Here is a 24067-nt window from a genome sequence, read left to right as displayed (position 1 = left end):
TTGGGCCAGGCCAAAGCCAGGAGCCAGGAACTCTATCCAGGTGTCCCTAAATGGTGGCAGTAGCCTACGTATATGGGCTGCCATCCACTACCTTCCTAAGCACATTAGCAGGAAACTCTCCAAAGCAGAGTAGCCAGGACTCAAGCCAGGACTCAAACCAGCACTCCATCATGAGATGTGGCCATCTCAAACAACAGCTTAACTAGCTGCACCACAATGCCTGGTCCCTCCAGGAAGAATTTTAAGTGAAAACATAGACTAGTGAGACTGTGCACTACCAAGCAACCCCGAGCCTTTCTATACTTCAATGTCAAGCTCTTTCCTCCTGCAGAACAATGGCTACTTACGGTTCCCTTTTCTTGGAACAGTCTCCAGGTATTTTCAAGGGTCCCTTTTTGTCACTGAGGCCTCAGTTCAAACCTTAATTTCTCTAGTAACTGTTTGGCCTCTGAATCTAGTTGCTGGGGAGTATGTCATTTGGCTATTTCAGCTTATCAAGAGTGGTGGTCTTGGGGCTGGCACTGTGGTACAGCAGGCTAAGCTGCCGACTACAGCACCAGCATCCCATATGGACACTGGTTTAAGTCCCAGCTGCTCCACTCCTGAGCCAGCTCCCCACTAATGCACCTGGGAAAGCAGTGGAAGATGGCCCAAATTCTTGGGCCCCTGCAACCATCATGGGAGACCAGAAGAAGCTCTTGGCTCCTGGCTTCGGCCTGGCCTAGCCCTGGCCGTTGGGGGCATCTGGGGAATGAACCAGCTGATCCCTCCCTCCCTCCCTCCCTCCTTCCCTCCCTTCCTTCCTTCCTTCCTCCCCCCCCTTCTTCAAATAAATAAAATAAATCTTTTGTTTTTAATGAGTAGTTGTCTTCAATAAACAGAAATTCCTTCACCCTTATTTTCTAGTATGTATATTCTGGAGGACATGTGCTTAAAAGCAGAAAAAAGTATTTCATGGAACTTGACTTCTGCTTCTGTTGTTTGTAAAACTGTATTTCAAACTCCATCCAGGTCTCCACATGGGTGGCAGGGACCCAAGTACTTGGAACTTCATCCACTGCCTTCCCAGGGCCACTAGCAGGAAGCTGGATTGGAAGCCATCTGATGTGGGATGTGGGTATGCCAAGCTGCAGCTAACCCGCTGTACCACAAAGCCTGCCTCGAGATGTCTTTTCTTGTTTTTAAGATTTACTTATTTGAAATGCAGAGTTCCAGAGAAAGAGAAAGGGGGAGAGGGGGAGAGGGGGAGAGGGGGAGAGGGGGAGAGGGGGAGGGAGAGAGAGAGAGAGAGAGAGAGAGAGAGAGAGAGTGTTTATATCTGCTGGTTCACTTGCCAAATGGCTGCAAAGGCCTATCTGGTCCAGGCCAAAGCCAGGAGCCTGGAGCTCCATCCAGGTCTCTCCCACAGATGGCAGGGGCCCAAATACTTGGTACATTAGCAGGGAGCTGGATTAGAAGTAAAGCAACAAGACCTCGAACCAGTAATCCAATATGGGGTGCTGGCAACAGCTTAGCCTGCTGTGCCACAACATCAGCCCCTGTACTTCCTTATCACTGAGATGATAATAGGTTCTCTTTGTCTTAAGGAGTACACCTAAAAGCCAAAACCATTTCTAAGACATGCATGAATATATACTTGCCCATTTTAGTTGGAATTCAGCATTTATTGTTAGGCTTTCATTTATTATTCAAGAAGTTTCAAAGGAAATTTTCAAAATTATTTATTTTTATATTTTTATTTATTTATTTCAGTTAGACAGAGGGTAGAACTCCCACCCGCTGGTTTACTCCCCGAATGCCCACAGCAGCCATAGCTGGGCCAGGCCAAACCTGGGAGCTAGAAACAATTCCAGGTCTCCTACATAGGTGGCAGGGACCAAATTGGCTGAGCCTCTCTGGGTGTGCATTACCAGGAAGCTAGAATCAAGGACAGAACTATGACTTCAACCCAGGTACTCTGACACCAGATGTGGGCAGATCAAGTGGGGTCTTCAATGCTAAGCCAAATACTCACCCTGATTCCCAATTTCTATTAGGTGACTGTAGTAAAATCCAATTAATATAATATCACTTCTGATACTGCTTAGTACGTAGTGCACAAATAGAGTGCCTAATTATAATGCCTTAAATGTTGATATACCCAGTAACTTTAAATTTTCTCTATGTTGTTCATGGCTTAAATGATATTACCTATATCAGTCTTTAAAATAACTAAGAGTAGTTAGTTACTATTACACAATGCAGTTTAAAATTTTTTTCACTTAGAATAACTTGGAGCTAACATGTCTAATTCTTGAGAGATTATGATTTAGTTTCTTTATGAATGAACATACTGCAAAAGCTGATCACTAATCTTTCTGGTTACCTATCTTGCACCTCTTGATTGATCCAGTGTATGTTTAAAAAAAAAAAAAAAACAATGAACAGGCTGGTGAAGTGGCATGGCGAGTTAAGTCTCTGCCTGTAATGTATCCCAAATGGTTTGAATACGGGCTGCTTTACATTTTTTTCCCCAGTGATTGTTTAAATTTATTTGAAAGGCAGAATTATGGAGAGAGAGGTCTTCCATCCACTGGTTCACTCCCCAAATGGCTGCAACGGCCAGAGCTGGGCTGATCCAAAGCCAGAAGCCAGGAGATTTTTCCGGGTCTCCCATGCGAGCGCAGGGCCCAAGGACTTGGGCCATCTTCTAGTGCTTTCCCAGGCCATAGCCGAGGTTTTTTGTTTGTTTATTTGTTTGCTGCTCTATTTCTGATCCAGCTCCATGCTAGGCCTGGCCCCTGCCACCCACATGTGAGATCTAGATGGAGACCCAGACCCAGGCTCCCAGATTTGGCCTGGTTCAGCTCTTGCTCTCTTTCTCTCTATAACTCTGCCTTTCAAATAAATAAAAAAAATCTTTTTAAAAAGATAATGAACCAGTTGTAATTAACAGACATTTAACAAGTGGTCAGTAAGGGGCCAGCTCTGTGGCACAGCAGGTTAAGCTGCTGCCTTGTGATGTCAGCATCCCATACTGGAGTGCCAGTTGCAGTCCTGGCTATTCAGCTCCCTGATAATGCACCTGGGAAGGTAGAGCAGGATCACTCAGGTATTTGGGACCCTGCTGCCAGAGTCCAGCTGCAGCAGGTCCAGGGGTTCCTGAAGGTGTGGGAGGCATTGGCGCAGGTAGAATGAGAGACACACTTACAGCAAGGCTGAATGGCATGGCCCTGGCTCTCAAGCACCAGACTTTATATTTATATCATGTTACATAATGATTCTTTCTTCTTACAATAACAAGTCTGTTGTCCATTTTCTTAGAACCATTGACCTTATATTTTATGTTGCCTCTAGATTCTATGTCTACATCTAGTTACAATTTCTTTGACTTTCAAGGGATATTCAGAGTATGGGTTACAGTCACAGACAAGTGCAAGATAATGGGCTGCCCACACAAGTCAAGGCCTGGAGTGCTGTCAAGCTATGAAGAAATTAGTTACAGAAGCTACAGTATTACCTTCCTAATCTAATCTTTACTAGAAGCCCCCATGTTCAAAGCAGGCCCCTCTTTTAAATGTATCCCCTCTTTTGCAGTTCTTTCTGTAACTCTTTAATTTTTTTATTGTACTTATCTAAAAGTTCACTTAGATCTATTCCACAGTTTTGACATTCCAAGCATTGTTGTATTTGTAGCACACATTGAATTAAAGCTTTAATAACATTTATCTTTATTTTAGTGGGAAGTATATACCAGGGAACCTGTTGCCTTTTAATTCTTTTCCACAAACAGTTCAACCTTGTGTAAAGCATTAACCTCTTCTACACTAACATTCTGCTTGATTAAAATTCTACAAAGCAATGGACATTTTGGGGATTATGGGACTAAGTGTTCTTCCCTAAAAATAGGAATACAGCAATCATTAGCGGGACCAGCAGGGAGCTCCGGCTTTCTAATGCAGAGTGTAGTTCCCAACAAACCTAAAACTACCAAGAGGACCACGGCTGTCCTTCTCACACCTTGCTGAGACAGACCTTCTGCTGTGACCTTGTCAGCCAGCCGAAGCTGCCTTGTCCTCGCTACCCTGCTACCTATGTTGGAGACCTGGATGGAGTTTTTGGCTCCTGACTCCAGCCTGGCCCAGCCATAACTGTTGCAACCACTTGGAGAATGAACCAGTGGATGGATGATCTGTCTCTGTTTTCTTCCTTTTTTTCTATCACTCTGCCTTCTGAATAAATAAATACATTTTTTAAAAAAGAGGATCCTATTTAAAGATCTGTTAAAAAAAAAAACCACTGGGGTTGGTGTTGTAGTGTAGTGGGTTGGGCCACCACTTGAGATGCTGCCATCCCACATGGGTGCCTTCTGAATAAATAAATACATTTTTTAAAAAAGAGGATCCTATTTAAAGATCTGTTTAAAAAAAAAAAAACACTGGGGTTGGTGTTGTAGTGTAGTGGGTTGGGCCACCACTTGAGATGCTGCCATCCCACATGGGTGCCAGTTCGAGACCAGCTGTTCCACTGCCAATCCAGTTTCCTGTTAATGTGCCTGGGACAGCGTGGAAGATGGTCCAAGTACCTGGGCTCCTGCACCTACATGAAAGACGTGGAAGAAGCTCCTGATCCCTGGCTTCAGCCTCGTCCAGCCCTGGCAGTTGCAGCCATCTGAGGAATAAATCAGGTGATGAAAGATCTCCCTCTCTCTTTATATATATAAACCCTGCCTTTTACATAAATAAATCTTTTTTAAAAATACTAAGGCACATCTAGGTAACTTGGTAGGGCTTTCACAATAAGTATTAAAATAAGCTTTTTCTCCCTTGCCTTTCCTGAAGATGAAATCAAAACAGAAAAACCACCCCTCAAGTAGAATATGAAGTATTTTAAAATCTTAAGGTAAGTTTTCTAGTTAAAATAGGAGGTTTTTCTCACATATTTCTTTTCCCTATCAAAAAACCTGCTAAAATAACAGAACCTTTCAAAGATGTTCCTGACCAAAGACAAAGTGACTACAAGGTGAGACAATAGTGAACGAGAAATGTCAACTCATTTTCAGAAGGTCAATACAACTGGGAGCACTGATCAGAGAATCAATGAAGGAGAAATTAAAAGGGAATTCAGAAATCAGAAGATTGTATATGGTAAATGTCTGCAAAGGGTAATGCCAAAGAGACTATCGTCCTGATAGAGAACCTGAGGGCGAATGTTTTGTTAGAGTTGGATATCCAGGATCCCTTTTCCACCCTATGAAGCTAACTAATTCTTTTGCATCCCAAAGAAGACAGAAATCTCATTTTCTGGATAAATTACACCAAGGCATGCCCAAATTCAGAAAAAGCAGATACACATGAAAGCTGGGTATATATTATGTGGAAGGACTGTCACCCCTCTTCCATCTTAGCCTCATTAAATCAGCATCTGGACATACAACTCCTCCCCCTACCACCTCAATAAACACTGGGAAGATTATCTCTAAAGGAATCATGTGGTCCCAGAGAAAGGAATTCTAGTTACTGACACTTATGCATCTCCAAAGAAAAAGCCAGGTCACTACTTACTACAAATGAAGACAAACTATCCATGCTTTTTAGTGCCTCATTTTTAAATATTATTTGACACCAAAGTATAATCAGACAAGGTGCACTTTGAATAAAATAATCATTTCAGCATATTTTCCAACTTCCAGATTTTGTTTTGACCTCCAAAATAAAATAGTGACTAAGATTTAGAACATAAGCCTTCAAAGAATTTATTCCAATGTTGGGATTATGAACATCTGATAGGAAAAACGTTATGTCCTGACAGTAATAACCTTACTGATGTCCAAAACTACATCTTGTCTTGGAAATTAAACATATTTGTATCCTAACATCTATTCTCCTGCATAAAGCTGTGTGAGTTCTCAACAAGAACCTCTGAATTTAGCAGGCAAACAGCACTAGGATCACACAGCTCTTTTCTATCAAATTTCTTAGCACTTTATAAATACCTACCTTCTAAGTCACTTATGAACCACTGTGTCTTACCTCTAGAAAGATGAGAATTCCAGGTTTCACCAGAGCTGCAGCCCAGATCCTTGAAAAAATAGTAAAAGTAAACATAAAAACATAAACATACTACATAGTTATGCTGATTATTTTTCATCAGTTTGAAAAGTAGTGTGACAGAAGTCTTCCATTTGCTGGTTCACTACCCAGATGAAGAGAATGGGGGCTGAGTCAGGTGGAAGACAAGGACCTAGAATTCCATCAGGGTCCCCCACGTGGGTAACAGGGCCCCACGCACTTGAGCCATAGCCTGCTCCCTCCTCAGGAAGCCAGGTGGGAAGAGGATAGGGGATGCAGGCCCCCCAAACAGTCTTTTAACATGCTGCATACAGCACAGCACATCCTGACAGCATATTTTATGAACTAGTAGAGAGCTCAGACTCCAAACACAAAGTAGTGATAAGGAACTGGAAATGCGAATTGCCCCGATTGGATCAGTACATGCTGTATCAGGTAATGACTATCACACTGTACTCCATAAATATGTGTAATTATCACATTTTTAAAAACTTGAGGGCCGGTGCCGTGGCTCACTTGGTTAATCCTTCGCCTGGGGTGCCAGCATCCCATATGGGTGCCAGTTCTAGTCCTGGTTGCTCCTCTTCCAGTCCATCTCTGCTGTGGAGGATGGCCCAAGTGCTTGGGCCCTGCACCCACATGGGAGACCAGGAGGAAGCACCTGGCTCTTGGCTTCGGATTGGCACAGCACCGGCCGTAGCGGCCATTTGGGGGGTGAACCAATGGAAGGAAGACCTTTCTCTCTCTCTCTCTCTCTCTCTCTCTCTCTCACTGTCTAACTCTGCCTGTCAAATTAAAAGCAAAAAACAAAAAACAAACTTGAAAAAGGAAGCAGCCACCAAGTCTCATGTAGCAAGCCCCAAGTAGTGAGCCCGTGGTTTCCGTTTTAAAGCTGTTTCTGTAGATTACCCGCTGTGAAGCCAGCATGCCCTGTTTAGTGTGGTGAGAAAAGGCAAACTCCACAGTAAGAGAAAAGCACTCCCCACTCCGGCACCCGCAGGGGCAGAGCAGCAGACAGGCGCCCATAATCGCAAGAACTGATCTAAAGGCTTCTGAGGGCTGCATTACAATTTACAGAAAGTACTCAGCAGCCCACTTCCTGCGGACACGGCCTGGCCGCCGGCGCGGCAGCAGCCCGGCCTGGGGCTCGTGGGCAGGCTCGAGGCCTCCGGCCGGCCGAGGGTTATTCCGGTGCGCGGGCAGGGCGGGGCGGCCCGAGGCCCAGCGTGGAGTTAAGCCGCCTCCCTGGCCGAGGAGTGGGAGCCCACAGCAGGCGGCTGAGCCTGGCCTACGCTCCAGAAAGCTGCCTTCCCGGACAGCTTAAAGCCAGCGGCGAACATGAAGAACAGCCCCGGCCTCCAGGCCGCCATCGACCTCACGGCGGGTGCGGTGGGGGGCACGGCGTGCGTACTCACCGGGCAGCCCTTCGACACGATGAAAGTCAAGATGCAGGCGTTCCCCAGCCTGTACTCGGGCCTCACCGACTGCTTCCTGAAGACCTACTCCCACGTGGGGTTGCGGGGCCTCTACAGGGGCACAGGCCCCGCACTGATGGCCTATGTGGCCCAGAACTCTGTCCTCTTCATGTGCTACGGTTTCTGCCAGAAGTTTGTCAGGAGCGTGGCCGGACTGGACAAGAAGGCGAAGCTGAACGACCTGCAGTCTGCGGCCGCGGGCTCCCTGGCCTCGGCGTTCGCCGCGCTGGCCCTCTGCCCCACTGAGCTGGTCAAGTGCCGGCTGCAGACCATGTACGAGTTGCAGCTATTAGGGAAGATAGCAAAGAGCCATAATACAATTTGGTCTGTGGTGAAGAGCATCCTCAGAAAGGACGGCCCCTTAGGCTTCTACTACGGACTCTCGAGCACTCTGCTGCAAGAAGTACCGGGCTATTTCTTCTTCTTCGGGGGCTACGAACTGAGCCGATCGTTTTTTGCCTCAGGCAGATCAAAAGATGAACTAGGTCCAGTTCCATTGATGTTAAGCGGTGGAGTTGCTGGAATCTGCCTCTGGCTTGTCATATTCCCAGTGGATTGTATTAAGTCCAGAATTCAAGTTCTTTCCATGTATGGAAAACAGGCAGGATTTTTTGGAACTCTTTTGGGCATTGTGAAATATGAAGGAATAGCAGCCTTATACTCTGGACTGAAACCTACCATGGTTCGAGCAGTCCCTGCCAATGGGGCACTATTTTTGGCCTATGAGTACAGTAGGAAGATGATGATGAGCCAGTTGGAACCCTGCTGAAGTGTCTTGGTGAAACTGGATCCAACCACAGGAGTCTGAAGACTGAGGTTCCATTGAGTGTTCTTGGAGTACTAGATATGTGTAATTATTTTCCTCCTCATGGGAATTTTGATTTTTGTCTTCACATACTCTCTCCTCAATCTTAAACATTTGGAAGGGCTTCTACATCATAAAATTTCTGCCTGCAATTGTATTGCAATAGAAATGTAGCTGTGCATGCCTTTGGTGGGGTACACAGCATGAGCCAGAGACCCCAGGTACCTAATCTGAAAGGCTAAATACAGTTCTTTCAGGGTGAAACACAATGTGGTTTCATGTTTAATCTTAATATTGCCCAAAAAAGCCAACCTTGACCATGTTCCATGAAGACAGTCACACATGATTGCTTAATTCATTTAAAATTCAGGCTCTTTTCTCAAGTTTGCTTAAGACAACCAGTCTATTAGGTTGTTAATGCTTTTAAAAAGTTTTTGTGTGGTGCTTGAGAACCAAACTACCCATGTAGATTTTTTAACTTCTAACTTCTAATAATTTTATTATTTTATTTGAAAGGCAGAGTGACAGAGACAGAGTCTTATCCCATCTGCTGGCTCACTTTCTAAAAGCCCACAGTAGCTAAGGCTGAGCCAGGCTGAAGCCAGGAGCCAGGAACTCAGTCTCCCACTCGAGAGTCAGGGACTGAAGTAGTTGAGCCATCACCTGCCACCTCCCAGGGCACACATTAAGAAGAAGCTAGGATGGAGACTGGACCCCAGACTTGAACCCTGGCACTCCAATGTGGGACACAGGCATCTTAACCATCAGCCTAACCACAAGGCCAAATGCTCATTCCCCTCACATAGATTTTTAAGAAGAAAATGTAGCTGCATGCTGATGCGAAGTAGTCTCTGAGTAGACGTGCTGAATTTTCCCAAGATTTTCTTATAATGGTGGTGGGACCAGTGCTGTGACACAGTGGGTTAAAGCCCCGGCCTGCAGCACTGGCATCTCATATGGGCACCAGTTCGAGTTCCAGATGCTCCACTTCCAAAACAGCTCCTTGTTAATGTGCCTGGGAAAGCAGCAGAGGATGGCCCAAGTCCTTGGGGCCCTTCACCCACATGGGAGACCCAGGAGAAGCTCCTGGCTCCTGGCTTTGGATTGGCTCAATTCTGGCTGTTGTGGTCATTGGGGGAGTGAACCAGCTAATGGAAGATCCCCTCCCCCCTTCTGTCTGTCACCTCTCTCTGTCTCTACCTCTCGCTGTAACTCTGTCTTTCAAATAAATAAAATAAATTTTTTTAAAAAAATAGTGGCATTCATTCTAAGTGGGACTATAATCTGCATTGTAACTATATTATTGGGCCTAGAGGATCAGGTCATTGGAAAGCAGAACGGCCATCATCTGCACCAGCTTCCCCTCTTCTCTTTTCCCAGAGAACCAGGCTTTAGACTGAGGGAGGGGCGGGGGCATGGGGATGTGCTGCTATGCTTTGATGAAGACCCATATGACTGAAAACAGTTCTTCTAGTCCCTGAGTCTGGGCTTGCATAGGACTCCAGGGTGTTCTGTTGGTGCATTTAGGAGTTTTTGATTCATCTGGGTTTACTCACTGTTCTATCTGCTTCCACCAGTCAAAAACTCTTCCAGGGCACAGAAAGTGCCAAAGCCAAGGGGAACTTTTGCTCCTTTCTTGGTGACAGAGTGATAGCACTACTGGGTGATATCATGTTCTCTCAGGTGAAACTAGAAAGTACTTAGTGCTTTTATTTTCCAATAAGTAATGTCAGGGGTGACCCATTCTTGAAACTGTACCTTTCGGGTCTACAAGCCCTTGTGCTTTTACAGTGCTAGATACAGCCTTCTAAATTTGGTATGGGCCATCCATGAATTTTAATGAGACTGTATATAGGGTATGACTTTATAAAGCAAATAAGTCTAAGGAAAGTAATTTTATTAAACTATACCATATGTATGTCTATAGTCACTGGTAGAAAAAAAAAAGCAAATAGCAAAATCCCACACACATCAAAACAAAGCAAAAACCCATTCCCCCCAAATCCTAGTTTACCTTTTCTCCACAGACTTGGAGGTAAGTAGCTAGTCTTTGTCTATATTGGCATGAGAGAGTCATTCCTGTCACCACTAAAATAAGCTTCATCATTCCATGCTGCTCCAAGACCAGCAGTCTTAATAGTAGTCCATGCCATGGATGTCTATCACTGCGCCAGAATTTCAATCCTGAATGAAAACTTCGTTCCCTAAGCTTGTCATTCTCCAAACTTTCCTGTTAACTCTAACCCTAGTGCCAGAAGCAACAGGAGCAGGGAAACCAGACGCTGACAAAGGCTACTGGGACTCAGGAAGGGGATGGGTAATGCTGAGCCTGGAGTGCTTGGCAGCTATGACTGCTCTTCCATTACATTTGCTTGTACTTTCAAAGAAAACCATTGTTTTCTACTTCACTTTTGAGCTTTTAATATACTTAAGTTATATATTCCATACTTACATGGTCAGTAGCTATTGAGTGGTGCTTTATCTGAGTAGGTATACATTAAAGTAGAATTGAAAACAGATCTGGCTTTCATCCAGAAGTGGGTTGTTTTCGTTTGCCTGGCACCTGTGAACAAAGCTAAGTTAGTTCTGATGTCAGCAGACCTTCACGCATGCCATCTTTTAAAGGATTAACTAAACCTCTACAATAGAACAGTATGAAGCAAGTAAAAGTGAGTGGAATTGAGGAATGGAAATTAAGTCAGGAGTACTTTTCCCCCCATTCTATTTGCTTAATTTGTCATTTAATATTTGGGTACAATTTGTATCATTCCAGGTATGTACTCCAAACAAAAATACTTGAAATACTGTTTTTTAAAAAATTTATTTATTGCTTGAAAGGCAGAGAAACAGATTTCTTATCTGCAGGTACACTCCCCAAATGCCTATAAATAGCAAGGTGCGGGCCAGGCCAAAGCCAGGGGCCTGTAACTTGATCCTGTTTTCCCACACAGCTTGCAGTGACCTAAGTATTTGGGCCATCACCTGCTGACTCCCAAGGTGCTCATCAGCAGGAAGCTGGAATTGGAAGTATAGCTGAGACTCGAACCAGGTACTCTGATATGGGATGTGAACATCTCGAGCAGATCTGAAAAACCATACCAAACAACTACCCTGAAATACTGTTGTTTTAAAAAATCTGAGTGTTAAATCATTAAGTTATTTATCTGCATAAAAATATTTATTTAGGGGCCAGTGTTGTAGCATAGTGGGTAGGGCCACCACCTATAAGGCCTGCATTCTATGTAGTACTGTTTCAGTTCTCAACTGCTGTACTTCCGGTCCAGCTCCCTGCTAATGTGTCTGGGAAAGCAGCAGAAGATGGCCCAAGAGCTTGGGCCCCTGCATCCATATGAGAGACCAGGATGAAGCTCTGGCTTCTGGCTTCAACCAGCCTTGGCCACTGTCACCATTTGGGGAGTAAACCAGTAATGGATAATCATTGTCTCTTCTCTCTATAGCTCTGCCTTACAAATAAATCTTAAAAGATTTTCTTACTCAACTCATACCATTTATAATATTCATATAGTGCTCTGGTTGTTAAAACACTAATGGTATCTGTTTTTTCTCAACGATCTTATGGTGTAATTGTTCTACAGTTAGAAGAGTAATAGTCTAGAATAAAATTTAAAAGAAAAAAGGCAGACTCCAACCTGTGTGTGTGTGTGTGTGTGTGTGTGTGTGTGAAATCAGTGATAGAACCTCTGAATTTAAGGAACTCTTCCTTCTGTTTTTGTATTGTGATTTTTTGTATTCCTTTATTGCTGCAGTATGTTTTCAATATTGAAATTGGTCAGCTCTTTCTGATGCCTAGCTTTGTTTTAAATTTTACTAAATTTACCCCTCAACTGAAAAACCTTTTCTGTTATTTATGACTCCCTTTGGGCTACTGCCAGGGCCAAATTGTCTGCATTTCACAATGTAGCTGGAAAATCATTCTCTTCCTAGCTTCCACAGGATCCCAAGCTGCACTAAAGTACATGGGATCTCTCAGAAGGATCGTTAAGAGGTCATGGAGTATCAAACTTGCTCATTTGCTTCATGGTCTTGTTGCCCAATTGGCAAGAGAGGTAATTTGTTTTCTTCTGGCCCAGACCTCTAATTAGGGGTGATAGTTACTCTAGGAAATTAACTGGACACATAACAGCACCTGGAGATTTGTACTTACAGCTAGGAAGTATTCCTCTGCACAGGGCCTTCATTTCCAACTTGGGCAACTCCTAGGCTTCGAAACCCGTTTAAAGCCTGTAACTTGTTGGTCTCTCTGATCTCTCCATTTATGTGGAATGGCTCAGAAATCTCTTGAGAGCCTTTTTAGAAAGTAAATGTCATTGTTGGGACCCTCACCCAGGTCTCTGTCCTGCCTTGTGTTCTCAGCTACCTCCTGATGACAGCTCTTAAGAATGGGCTCCTAGTCAGTGATGGTGTTTAAAGGTGGACCACAACCTTTGGTCATCGTTACTGATGCTGTCACTGCACAAAGCTTAATAGTCTTTTCAAAACAAGTTAATCTGACAACATTGGCTTCATTCTGCACGAGACAAACATGTTCACTACGGACGAGTAGTTTTGTAGAACACTGATGTTGCTCAACACTCCTACTCGCTCGTGTGAAAATAATGTCCCCAAGAGGAGTCTGTTTCCTTCCTGGGGATGCCTGATAACCCTATATGGCGAGTCTTCCTACTGCAGCCTAAAAGGGTTTCACTGAGCTCTTGTTAACCAGCCACACTCTTAAGCAAACATGAAGGAGGCTGTCTGGCTTTATCTTGACCTACAAAAGGCTCTTTTTTGCCTTGGGTGAAAAGCGCCCTGCTGCCTTCGGGGAAATGGCGGACTTATCTCTCGCCAGCGCTCAGGCTACCGGTCTGGGTCCTCCACTTTACTGTGCTCTAAAGTGCCTTCCCCCTCTCCTCCACACCGGCCATGGGGATCCGGTCGGCTTCAGGGGCCGGTTTGGTGGCGAAGAGGCTGCGCATCCGGGTTGGCCTCCGATTCCGGAGCCCGAGTTGGCGCCATCACTATCTTCCGGTGAGCGCTGCCCGGATCTGAGCATGCGCAGGGCTACGTTTTTCTCCTTTCTGCCCCCACGGTCCCCCCACCCCGCTCTTGGCTTCTTTCGTGGCGTCAAAGCTGACCCGGCACCGCTGAGACCCCTGATCCGCGTCCAGTAGTTGTTCCTCTTCCGTTGCAGCCGCCAAGCGAGGCCAGGAAGCTCTAGGGTTCTGGGCCTTGCATCCTTGACAGGGAGGCCTGAAGGCTTGGTGGGGGTCGCACACTTGTGGCAAGGATCATCCTTGGGATTCCGTGTGCGTTGTGTTCTGTCGCACCTACTCTTTTGTTTTAAGCCTTGTTGGACCCTATGGTCCTGAACTGGATTATCATCAACTCTCATTGTTAGTCCATATGGGACATGCTTCATTTACCTACCTGTCCACTATCATCTACCTTTGTATCTGTTTAGTCTTCTACCTGAGCAGTGATAAAAATCCCAACACAGCTGCTCTCCCCCACCTCCACGAAATGCAATCATCACCCTCAATTCAATATGCAGCCTTCTTGGCCCTGTTGAATATCCTTTTATTCTACCTATTTCTATCTCTTGCTTTCTGGGTATACACACATACATGCGTGTGCCCGCGTGTGTGTGTGCGCGCACACACACACACACACATGCATTAGCATATTCAAAAAGTTTCTGGGGAAAGGGCGGTGTTGTTGCCTAGGTAAAGCTGCGGCCTACAGTGGGGGCATCCCATATGGGCGTCGGTTCAAGTGCCTGCTGCTCCACTTCCAATCCAGCTCTCTGCTATGGCCTAGAAAAGCAGTGGAAGATGGTCCAAGTCCTTGGGCCCCTGAACCCATGTGGGAAGACCTGGAAGAAACTCCTGGCTTTGGATAGGTGCAGCTCTGGCCATTGTGGCCATCTAGGGAGTGAACCAGCAGACAGAAGACCTCTCTGTCTCTGCTCTCTGTAACTCTGCCTTTCAAATAAATAAATATTTAAAAAAGTTTCTTGGAAGTGTACATTATGAAAAAACTGCATGGATTTTAAGTTAGGGGTGTCGGCCGGCGCCCTGGCTCACTAGGCTAATCCTACGCCTGTAGCGCCAGAACCCTGGGTTCTAGTCCCGGTCGGGGAGCCTGTTCTGTCCCGGTTGCTCTTCTTCCAGTCCAGCTCTCTGCTGTGGCCTGGGAAGGCAGTGGAGGATGGCCCAAGTGCGAAGGAAGACCTTTGTCTCTCTCTCTAACTCTGCCTATCAAAAAAATAAAAATAAAAAAGATAGGGGTGTCAAAATAAACTTATCTTTTGATTTCATTTTCCACAAACTTTTTGAAGCATCTGTGTTCATCCAGTTGTTTTAAATTTCATAGTAATAGGGGCAGGCATTTTGCAGATTGAATCCCTGCCTGCAGCACTGGCAGCCCATAGGGAGATCCCGGCTGCTCCATTTCCGATCCAGCTCCCTGCTAACGCACCTGGGAAAGCAGTGGAAGATGGCCCGAGTGCTCCCACCTCAAGTGGGAGAGCCAGATGAAGCTCCTGGCTCCTAGCTTCAGCCTAGCCCAGGCTTAGTGGATGAGGCCCTCAGGGGAGTGAACTGGAGATGGAAGATCTCTCTCTGTCTCTGTTTTCTCTCTGTGTAACTATTTCATATACATAAATAAGTATTAAAAATTTTTTCATAGTAATTATAATCTTTATGCAATTCTTTGGCACTTTTTTTTTCACTTATTGTTTTATTGTTAAAATCCAATAATCTTGTGATGTCACTATATTTCATTTATTTTGGCTGCTGTAGCATTCCATTTTGTGAATGAAATGCCACAGTTTATTCATTTGATGGGCATTTGGGATTGTTTTCTGATTTTTGGTCTCATGTACACTATCAGTATAAATATTCATGTAATACCTTATAAATATTCATATATATTCTGATGTAAATATGTCAGGGCTTTTGGATATATAACTAAGAAACTGAAACTCTCAAGTATTTACCTAGGACTAAATTATCTAAATTTAGTATATAATGTCCAACTCTATTCCTAAGTGTGTCCATTGATTTTCTTTTCTTTTTTAAAAGATTTATTTATTTGAAAGCCAGAGTTACACATAGAGAGAAAGAGAGGCAGAGAGAGAGAGAGAGAGAGTGAGCTTCCATCTCCTGGTTCACTCCCCAGTTAGCCAGATCCGAGCTGTGCAAATCCAAAGGCAGGAGCCAGGAGCTTCTTCCTGGTCTCCCATGTGGGTGCAGGGGCCCAAGGACTTGGGCCATCTTCTACTGCTTTCCCAGGCCACAGCAGAGAGCTGTATCAGAGGTGGAGCAGCCGAGATTTGAAGTGGCACCCATATGGGATACCGGCACTGCAGGTGGCGGCTTTACCCACTACACCACAGCACTGGCCCCTCCATTGACTTTCACTGTCACTTGTAATATAGAAGCCTTGAAATTCTAGGGTCTACATCCCTTCCAACATTTTATACTGTTAGGCTTTTCATTTTTGCCAAACCATTGTGTGCTTTATCTTGGTATTTATCCTGTATTTCTTGATTACAGTAAAAGATGTTGAACACCCCTTCATGTGATGGTTGGTCATGTGCATTTCTTATGTGAAATGTCTGTCCATCTTTTTGCATTTTTCTCTTGCTATTTTTGCTTGTATTCTTGATATTATCAGTGTGTATTGTATTTTCTTCTAGTTTGTACTTTATCTTTTTATATTTTTAAGATGCCTACTGATGAGCCAGATTCCTTGATTATAATACAAACTTCTCAATCCTTTATTCTACAGTCTCAGTGTCTTTTTAAAGAATCTGTTTCTACCTCACAGTCTAAAATAAGTTTTTTATTTTTCACTAATAACTTTAAAGTTTTGGGATATTTAAGCCTTAGAGCCATTAAGAGTTGACTTTTAAACTATGGTGTGAGGTGGTGATCCAGCTGAATCTTTATTTGTACAGAAAGCCATGTTTAATTGAACATTTCTATATGTGTCCCCCCCTTTGATTCTTATGTTGAAGCTCTAAATTCCAATGTGAAGATATCCAGAGGTGAGGCCTTTGGATAGTGTTTAAATTTAGCTGAGTCATAGAATGACTAGTGCCCTTACAAAAAGAGGAAGAAATGCCAGAACTTCCCACATTTCTGCTGTGTGAGGTACAGCAAGAAGGTGGCACTCTCTATAATCTTGGAATAAGGTCTCATCAAGAACTCAATCTGCTGGTGCCTTGACCTTGAACTCTCCAGTGTTCAGAACTGTGAAAAACAAAATGTCTTTTGTTCGAGTCTCCTAGTCAATTGTATTTGGTTATAGTAGCCTGAGCAGAATGAGACAATCTGCCATGTCCAATATCTAAATGTTTTCCATATAGATATGTCTATATTAAAGCTTTATAATCTATTATATGGGTCAAATTTATGGTCTCTGCACAGGAAATCATACCTTCTTGATTAATAGAGCTTTATAGAAAGTCTAACTAGTAGGGTAAGCTTCATAGCTATTGTTGACATTTTATTTTTTTCAAATAAATTTTAAAATAATGGTACAGTAATGTTTCGAAGTTTAATGTTATCCTTGTAGAGAAAAGAATTGATAACCTTAAAATATTGAATGTTTCAACTCATGAACATCATATATTTCTTTATTTGTCATTTTAGTGTCTTTTTATAAAGTCACATAATTTCCCCAAGGAGGGCTTGTGCTTTAATGGTTCGAATTGTTCCTAGCTATTTGATTCTTTATACAGTTATAAACTGCATCTTTATTTAAAATGCTAATTTCTGTTTGTTGCTGACATATAAAAATATATTGATTTTATGTTGTTTTTCAAATCAGAAACATCACTATGTTTTTTGATTATTTTATCTGTAAGTATTTTTGGATTTTCTATACACTCTCTAATATCATCTCTCAGTAATGACAACTTTATTTCTTCCTTTCCAACCCATGTAACTTGGATTTCTTCACTTAACCATGTTGGCCAAAACCTCCAGTACAATCTTAGACCATTTTATTTCATGTCATTTCTTACATATAGGCTCTGTTTTTAAACCCTATATTGAACTAAAATGAGAATTATTACCTCAGAGTCTTTTTTTAAAAGATTTATTAATTTATTTGAAAGGCAAAGCCAAAGAGAGAGAGAGAGGTCTTCCATCTGCTGATTCACTCCCTGTCGCTCCCCCTCTTCATGGAGGAACGACACAGGACCCTGTGCTGTTCTTTTGTCTGCTCGGCCCTTCCCAGGTTTGCTGCTGGTTCTTCCCGGGTTGGCTACTGTCCCTTCCACCTCCGTGGAAGGGCGGTTCCCCCTGCCACTTTCCCCACTTCCGCAGGGGAGCGGCACACCGCCGACCGGCTCTCTCGGGGGCTGCACAGGTGTTCCCTCAGATGTTCCCCTTAGATGTTCCTGGTGCATGCTGTCTCTCTCCTCCCTTATAGTCCTCTTCCGCCAATCCCAACTCGGCTACCCACACGCCGAGTACGCTGCTCTCCTCCAATCAGGAGCAGGTCCTACAGTTTATTGGTTGAACTGGAGGCAGCTGCGTAGAAGCTGTTTCTCCCTTCTCAGCGCCATATTGTGGGAGAGCAGATGCATAGAATAAGTCTTAATTCCAGTAACTTAGTCTAGTCTGAGTTGCTCCCCACACTCCCCAAATGGCTGCAATGATGGGAGCTGGGCCAATCCAAAGCTAAGAGCCAGGAGCTTCCTCAGGGTCCCCCACACAGGTGCAGGGGCCCAAGGACTTTGGCCACCTTCTACTTTTTCCCAGGCCATAGGAGAGCTGGATCAGAAGTGGGGCAGCCAGGATGTGAACCAATGCCCATCTGGGATGCCAGCACTGCAGGCCACAGCTTTACCTGCAGTGCCACAGCCCTGGCCCCACCTCATGGTGTTTTGTAAGCAATGAAAGATGAATGCATGTACTGTACTTGGTGCAGTGCCTAGTACTTAGTAAACCATGTGTGTTGGCGTTTATTGTCATCTCAGATTTCTCATCAGTGGCCATTTACCTCAAGTAAATTCTGTAGAATTCCTGTTAATGTGGATCTGCTAGTGACAAAAGCTCTTTATTTCATTTTCATTCTGTTTAATGTAGTCTTTTCTGGTTTTGCATTTTCTTTGTTACTAGTATCACAACTATTTTTCAGAGTGTTGTTCAGCTGTGTATACTGTTTAAAATGAGTTCATTTTGGGGCTGGCGCCATGGTGCAGTGGGTTAATCCTCCGCCTGCAGCACTGGCATCCCATGTGGGCACCAGTTCAAATCTTGGCTGCCCCTCTTCTGCTATGGCCTGGGAAAGCAGTAGAGAATGGCCTGAGTGCTCGGGCCCCTGCACCCGCATGGGAGACCAGGAAGAGATCCTGGCTTCAGATCAGCACAGCCCCAGACGTTGTGGCCATCTGGGGAGTGAACCAGCAGAGGGAGGACCTCTCTGTCTCTCCCTCTCACTGTCTGTGGTTCTACCTCTCAAATAAATAAATAAAATCAGAAAGACAGAAAGAAAGAGAAAGACAGAAAGACAAACAGAAAATGAGTTCATTTTTTTCTCTTGTGGTAAAATATGTACATAAAATTTTTCGTGTCATCCACTTTTAAGTGTATAGTTTGGTGGCATTAATTTTTTTAAGATTTTTTTCATTTATTTGAAAGAGTTACAGAGAGGCAGAGAGAGAGAGACAGAGGTCTTCCATCCGCTGGTTCACTCCCCAACTTGCTGCAATGACCAGAGCTGTGCTGATCCAAAGCCAGGAGCTCCCTCCGTGTCTCCCATGTTGGTGCAGAGGCCCAAGGACTTGGGCCATCTTCTACTGCTTTCCCAGGCCATAGCAGAGAGCTGGATTGGAAGTGGAGCAGCCGGGACTTGAACTGGTGCCCATATGGGATGCCGGTGCTGCAGGCTGGGGCTTTAACCCGTTGAGCCACCGTGGAATTAATGCCCCTGGTGACATTAATTATTGAACAGCCATCACCACTAGCTATTTCCAAAATGTTTTTACCACCCAAACAGAAACACTGTACCGTATGAACAGTTCTTGGCAATCTCTAATTTATTTTTGTCCCTATAAATTTGCCTATTCTAAATAATTCCTATGTGGGGACTCAAACAATAGCTATTCTTTTGCATTTGGTTTCACTTAGCATAATGGTTTTTATTTGACTTACAGGGTTCAAAGAATTATATAAAACATTTACCCTGAGAAGTCATACTCCCACCCACTAACATCATCCCTTCACACTCCATCTCTCACGGATAACTACTTTTAAATAGTCATTTATCATGATAGTATTTTATGCATGTATATGCAATTATGAATATGTTTTGTGTCTCCTTTTATTACTGAAAATGGAAGAAGTTTAAGCCTGAGTTCCCCCAGAAGCAGAGTATAAGGCAAAGGGTTTGTATGCTAATAATTTACTAGGGAGTACAATCCTAGAAACAGGTTACAGATCGGGAGAGAGCAGCAGGAAGAGAGGAAGCGTGCATATTCAATTGCCTGGTATCAACTACATCTGATTTCTTAGTGCAGATTGTCCAATAAGCCAGAGATACTGCATCTGAGGAGAATTAGGGGAGATGATGGAAGAAAATTTATTTTTCATCCCCATCTGTCATTTGTGAAAATTTCAGTGCACAGGCATTAACATGTGAATTGTGCATGTGTGTTTGGTCACATGGCATCCTATTAGAGCCATTGTGTGGGAGCCAAAAGACACGTAACGTAGTTATGAGGCAAAAAGTCCGGTCCGGCTGCATCTGCATGGCCACCACAAGCAACACATGGAACACAAAATAGGCAAGGGTGGAGATCTGAAACAGAGAGCACAAAGCATCTGATGTAGTCACCTGATGTACAACGTTCTCAGTTGTATCCAGCTTTTACACTACAATGTGGGGTTTCCACCATTTGTGTGTGTGTATGCAAAAGTACTCTCGCTTGTTTCAAAGAGTAAATTCTATCTGTAGCAGATTTTCCGTTAAGGTATAGCTTAAGTACAAATTCTGAAAAGACTTAAAGAGGGTTAGGGGCCACACTGTGGCGTAGCTGGCATTGCAGCTAAAGCTGCTGCCTGCAGTGCCCGCATCCCATATGGCTGCCAGTTTAAGTCCTGGCTGCTCTACTTCCAATCCGCTCTCTGCTATGGCCTGGGGAAAGCAGTAGAAGATGGCCCAAGTCCTTGGGCCCCTGCACCCACATGGGAGACCCAGAAGAAGCTCCTGGCTCCTGGCTTCAGATCTGCACAGTTCCAGCCATTGCAGCCAACTGGGGAGTGAACCAGTGGATGGAAGACCTCTCTCTCTCTCTGCCTCTCCTTCTCTCTTTGTGTAACTCTGACTTTCAAATAAATAAATGAATCTTAAAAAAAGAAAAGAAAAGAAAAAAGAAACAGGGTTAGTGAACCAAACCACAGTTACTGATACATCAACTGGACCTGAGACCATAATCAATACATTCATCATCCACCCTAATTCACCATCCATTCTGAATTTGTAAAGTTTTTCCTTTTGTGTGGTGTTAATGCTTGATGGAGACAAGACATTTGTCCTTGAGGGATTTAAGCCTCCAGTTGCCCAATTCCTGTCAGACCATGAGTGCTATGTTCAATTACCATTCACACCGATGGAGGAAATCACCCAGGGTACATTAGAGAATTCCTGAGTTCCAGGTATATTCCTCATTGTAGCGATTATCTATCACAGCAATCCAGTCTCCTCGCAGTAATCTGTGTCCATTACCATCATCACAGTAGCCCCTTTATGTGCCTGCTTGTCTTTTTTGTTTTTTAAAGGTGTAATATTACTATTTTTAAACTTAATTATTGGGGCTGGTGCTGTGGCATAGCAGGTAAAGCCGCCTGCAGTACTGGCATCCCTTATGGATGCCAGTTCGAGTCTCAGCAGCTCCACTTCCAATCCAGCTCTCTGCTATGGCCTGGGAAAGCAATGGAAGATGGCCCAAGTCCTCAGGCCCCTGTACCCGCGTGGGAGACCCAGAAGAAACTCCAGGCTCCTGGCTTCGGATCGGCCCAGCTCCATCTGTTGTGGCCATTTGGGGAGGGAACCAGTGGATTAAAGACCCCTCTCTCAGCCTCTGCTTCTCTGTAACTCTGCCTTTCAAATAAATAAATCTTTAAATAAATGTAATTCTCTATTCGAGTAAGTAGGTAGGAGCAACTTGTGTTACCTAAATTAGGATTTATACAAAGCATTCTTTTAGGCACATATAAGAAGGATTTATGAGTGGAGCTAAAAAGGAAATTGTATTTGTCTCATAAATTTTAGCTTCTCAAGACCTTCTGCATGTGGTACAAAGTCGCAATGAAGGCTCAGATAACTCCACTCCCATTCCAGGACTTCCGTCTACAGTCATGTTTTATTTTCCCACCTCTAAGATCAAAACCTAAGCTGCTTAGGTAGTAACAACAGCAAAATCAACTTTGATAAAGAGGTGGTTACTACATTGCCTTTAAAAAATCTAAACATTTCATCCTTCGTCTTGTGTCTTTCTTGGGAATAACAGAGCTGAGTGAGACAATAATTTGCTCTCTCGAATACCAGCCACTTGTCTACTGGCCTCTACCCAATGGCCCATAGAGACCTCCAACATGGTATCCCCCAGTCACTACCTACTGTCTAACCAGTTCAGACCCCCAGCTGTGTCACTTGCAATTGGGTCACTGCCCAGCATGGCTTTGGCTAATGCCTGGGCATCCTGGCCACCCACTGAAGCCCTTCCCTTCTATCCACCCTTGGTCCCAACCTGGAACTGCATCTCATTTCTGCCTGCTCTCCCCACACCCTCCAAGGTCCAGAGGAACACCACCTTCTCCATGCAGTCCCTCCTACCCCTTCTCTTGGAAACAATAGGAGTCCTGGAAACTGCCCCTAGCACAACGAGCACTGGCTGCTCAGTCTTGCTAACAGCCTGGGTTGAACTAGGGTCTGTGCTTATTCCATGAACTGATGGCACTTCTGGGCACAGAAGCAAGGTAAGAGCTACCTGCAGTATTGGTCTCAGTTAGGTTTTCCATGGGTTCTAGAGCTGCACAGTTAAAGAAAATCTGTAAAGGTCTCCAAAAGTCTACAAAGCCAAGTGTCTTACCCTTTAAGTTTTTATATTTAACTCATTTGTAACATGGCCTGAGGCATGGCACAACCCTAGCCAGGAAGTTGGAGCTAATGAGTACCCAGTACAGCTGAGATAGTATCAGATACTCAGGGCACCCACACGAGAAATTTGGCTCCCAGAGAGCACATATGGTCCCCTTAGAAACAAAGAGTTCACAATTGTTATGGGAATTCAAGCAGGACATACATTAGTCAGGCAGTGAGGCTGAGGGCTGCCTGTGTGGCCTCCTCCCATGGAGTGTTCCATTGCAGGGGTCTCAGTTCATTCAGCCCTTGGGTTCAGTGACACTGTCGGAGGCGTTTGCTTCCAGCGTTTTTGATCGTCCATGCTCCCAGTCCATCCGTCCCGTGTGGGTGGTATCTGGGAGCACTGCTCTGCTGTCTCAAGTCAGCACTTACGGTCATGCGTGAGCGCAGGCTCAGCAGTCTGAAGTCAGAGCATTCGCAGCTGCTTGCAGAGGCAGCGTGGGGAGTTTGCCTTCAAGAAGGGGAGAAAGCTTTCAGGAACAGTTTCGGAAAACAAAGATTAACAGGATACCCCTTCCTCTCTGATATGAGATGCAGGCGTCCCAAGTAGTGGCCTAACTCTGTGCACCACCACTCCCACCCTTATAATGTTTCAATATGTATACATTGGTATTTAAAGACAATGATTCGAATCTCCTAAAAGAACTATGATGTTTGAGTTCAGTAATTTATGTAAATTATCAGCTAAATGAAGTTTAAGATGAACTTTACTCAAGGTCTCAAATAATGTATATTTGGAAAAGATACACTCCAAGCAGTTAAATAAATGCCTTGCAAAGAAATCCTTGGTTGATAAGACACTAGCACAACTTAATTTTAAAACTACTTAGAAGAAAGTGAAAACATATAAATGTTTTTCATGATAAACTAAAATGCAACACTTTTATCTATTTAAAGGGAACTCTCTTAAACATTAAAGCTAAGATGCTGTTCTGAGTTAAGCTGTGTTTTACTCAACAGTTTGTTCTGTAATTTCATGAAAATAGTGCTGGCAGCAGCACTGGGGATAGGAGGCAAAAGGCAGGCAGATCCACACCCAGGAAAATGTCTATGCCAGTAAGGTTGCATCACTGCCTTGTCCACGAATTAAGTGTAATCAACCTGACATGCAGCGGCTGGCTGTATCTCTAGAGGTGTGCACTTTGGCACTGGCCTCTCATGATGGCAGATTAGCACGCAGTAGTGGTAATCGTATGAGCCTTAATGGAGAAAAGTTTGTTTTGCTGAACCTGTGCATAATGTTCTTCCTTATACTATAGCCACTTTGTACATGGCCATGGAGAAAATATTGGCATGGCAGGGAAAAATGTTATCTTTTATAAATTTAATTATTAATTTTTATAAAGTACTAAGAACTATGTCTGGCACATTACAGCATTATGTGTTTGTTAAATAAAAAATCCACATAATGGACTTTTTCTACCTCAATATTTTTTTTTAGATTTTATTTATTTATTTGAGAGGTAGAGTTACAGAGAGTGAGAGGGAGAGACAGAGTGAGAGGGAGAGACAGAGAGAAAGGTCTTCCTTCTGTTGGTTGATTCCCCAGATGGCTGCAATGTCCGGAGCTGTGCCGA

General features: G+C 44.0%; 1 protein-coding gene and 1 long non-coding RNA gene across 2 annotated transcripts; one reads left to right on the top strand and one right to left on the bottom strand.

The window, feature by feature from the left end:
• Positions 1 to 5204: 5204 nt before the first annotated feature.
• On the bottom strand, positions 5205 to 13384 carry LOC108176478 (uncharacterized). Its single transcript, XR_007918978.2, has 3 exons — positions 12496 to 13384; positions 10783 to 10893; positions 5205 to 6060 (listed from the first exon to the last, which is right to left on the bottom strand). It is a non-coding gene; the product is annotated as an uncharacterized lncRNA (long non-coding RNA).
• On the top strand, positions 7226 to 16727 carry LOC100351232 (mitochondrial ornithine transporter 2). The gene has a single exon (XM_051844363.2). The coding sequence runs from the start codon at positions 7389 to 7391 to the stop codon at positions 8292 to 8294; it is 906 nt and encodes a 301-aa protein (XP_051700323.1). The 5' UTR covers positions 7226 to 7388; the 3' UTR covers positions 8295 to 16727.
• Positions 16728 to 24067: the final 7340 nt, after the last annotated feature.

The sequence above is a fragment of the Oryctolagus cuniculus genome, chromosome 6 (assembly GCF_964237555.1).
Source record: "Oryctolagus cuniculus chromosome 6, mOryCun1.1, whole genome shotgun sequence".
NCBI lineage: Eukaryota > Metazoa > Chordata > Mammalia > Lagomorpha > Leporidae > Oryctolagus > Oryctolagus cuniculus.
The sequence above is the reverse complement of the archived record's forward strand: the minus strand, read 5'-3'. Positions and strand labels throughout refer to the sequence as shown.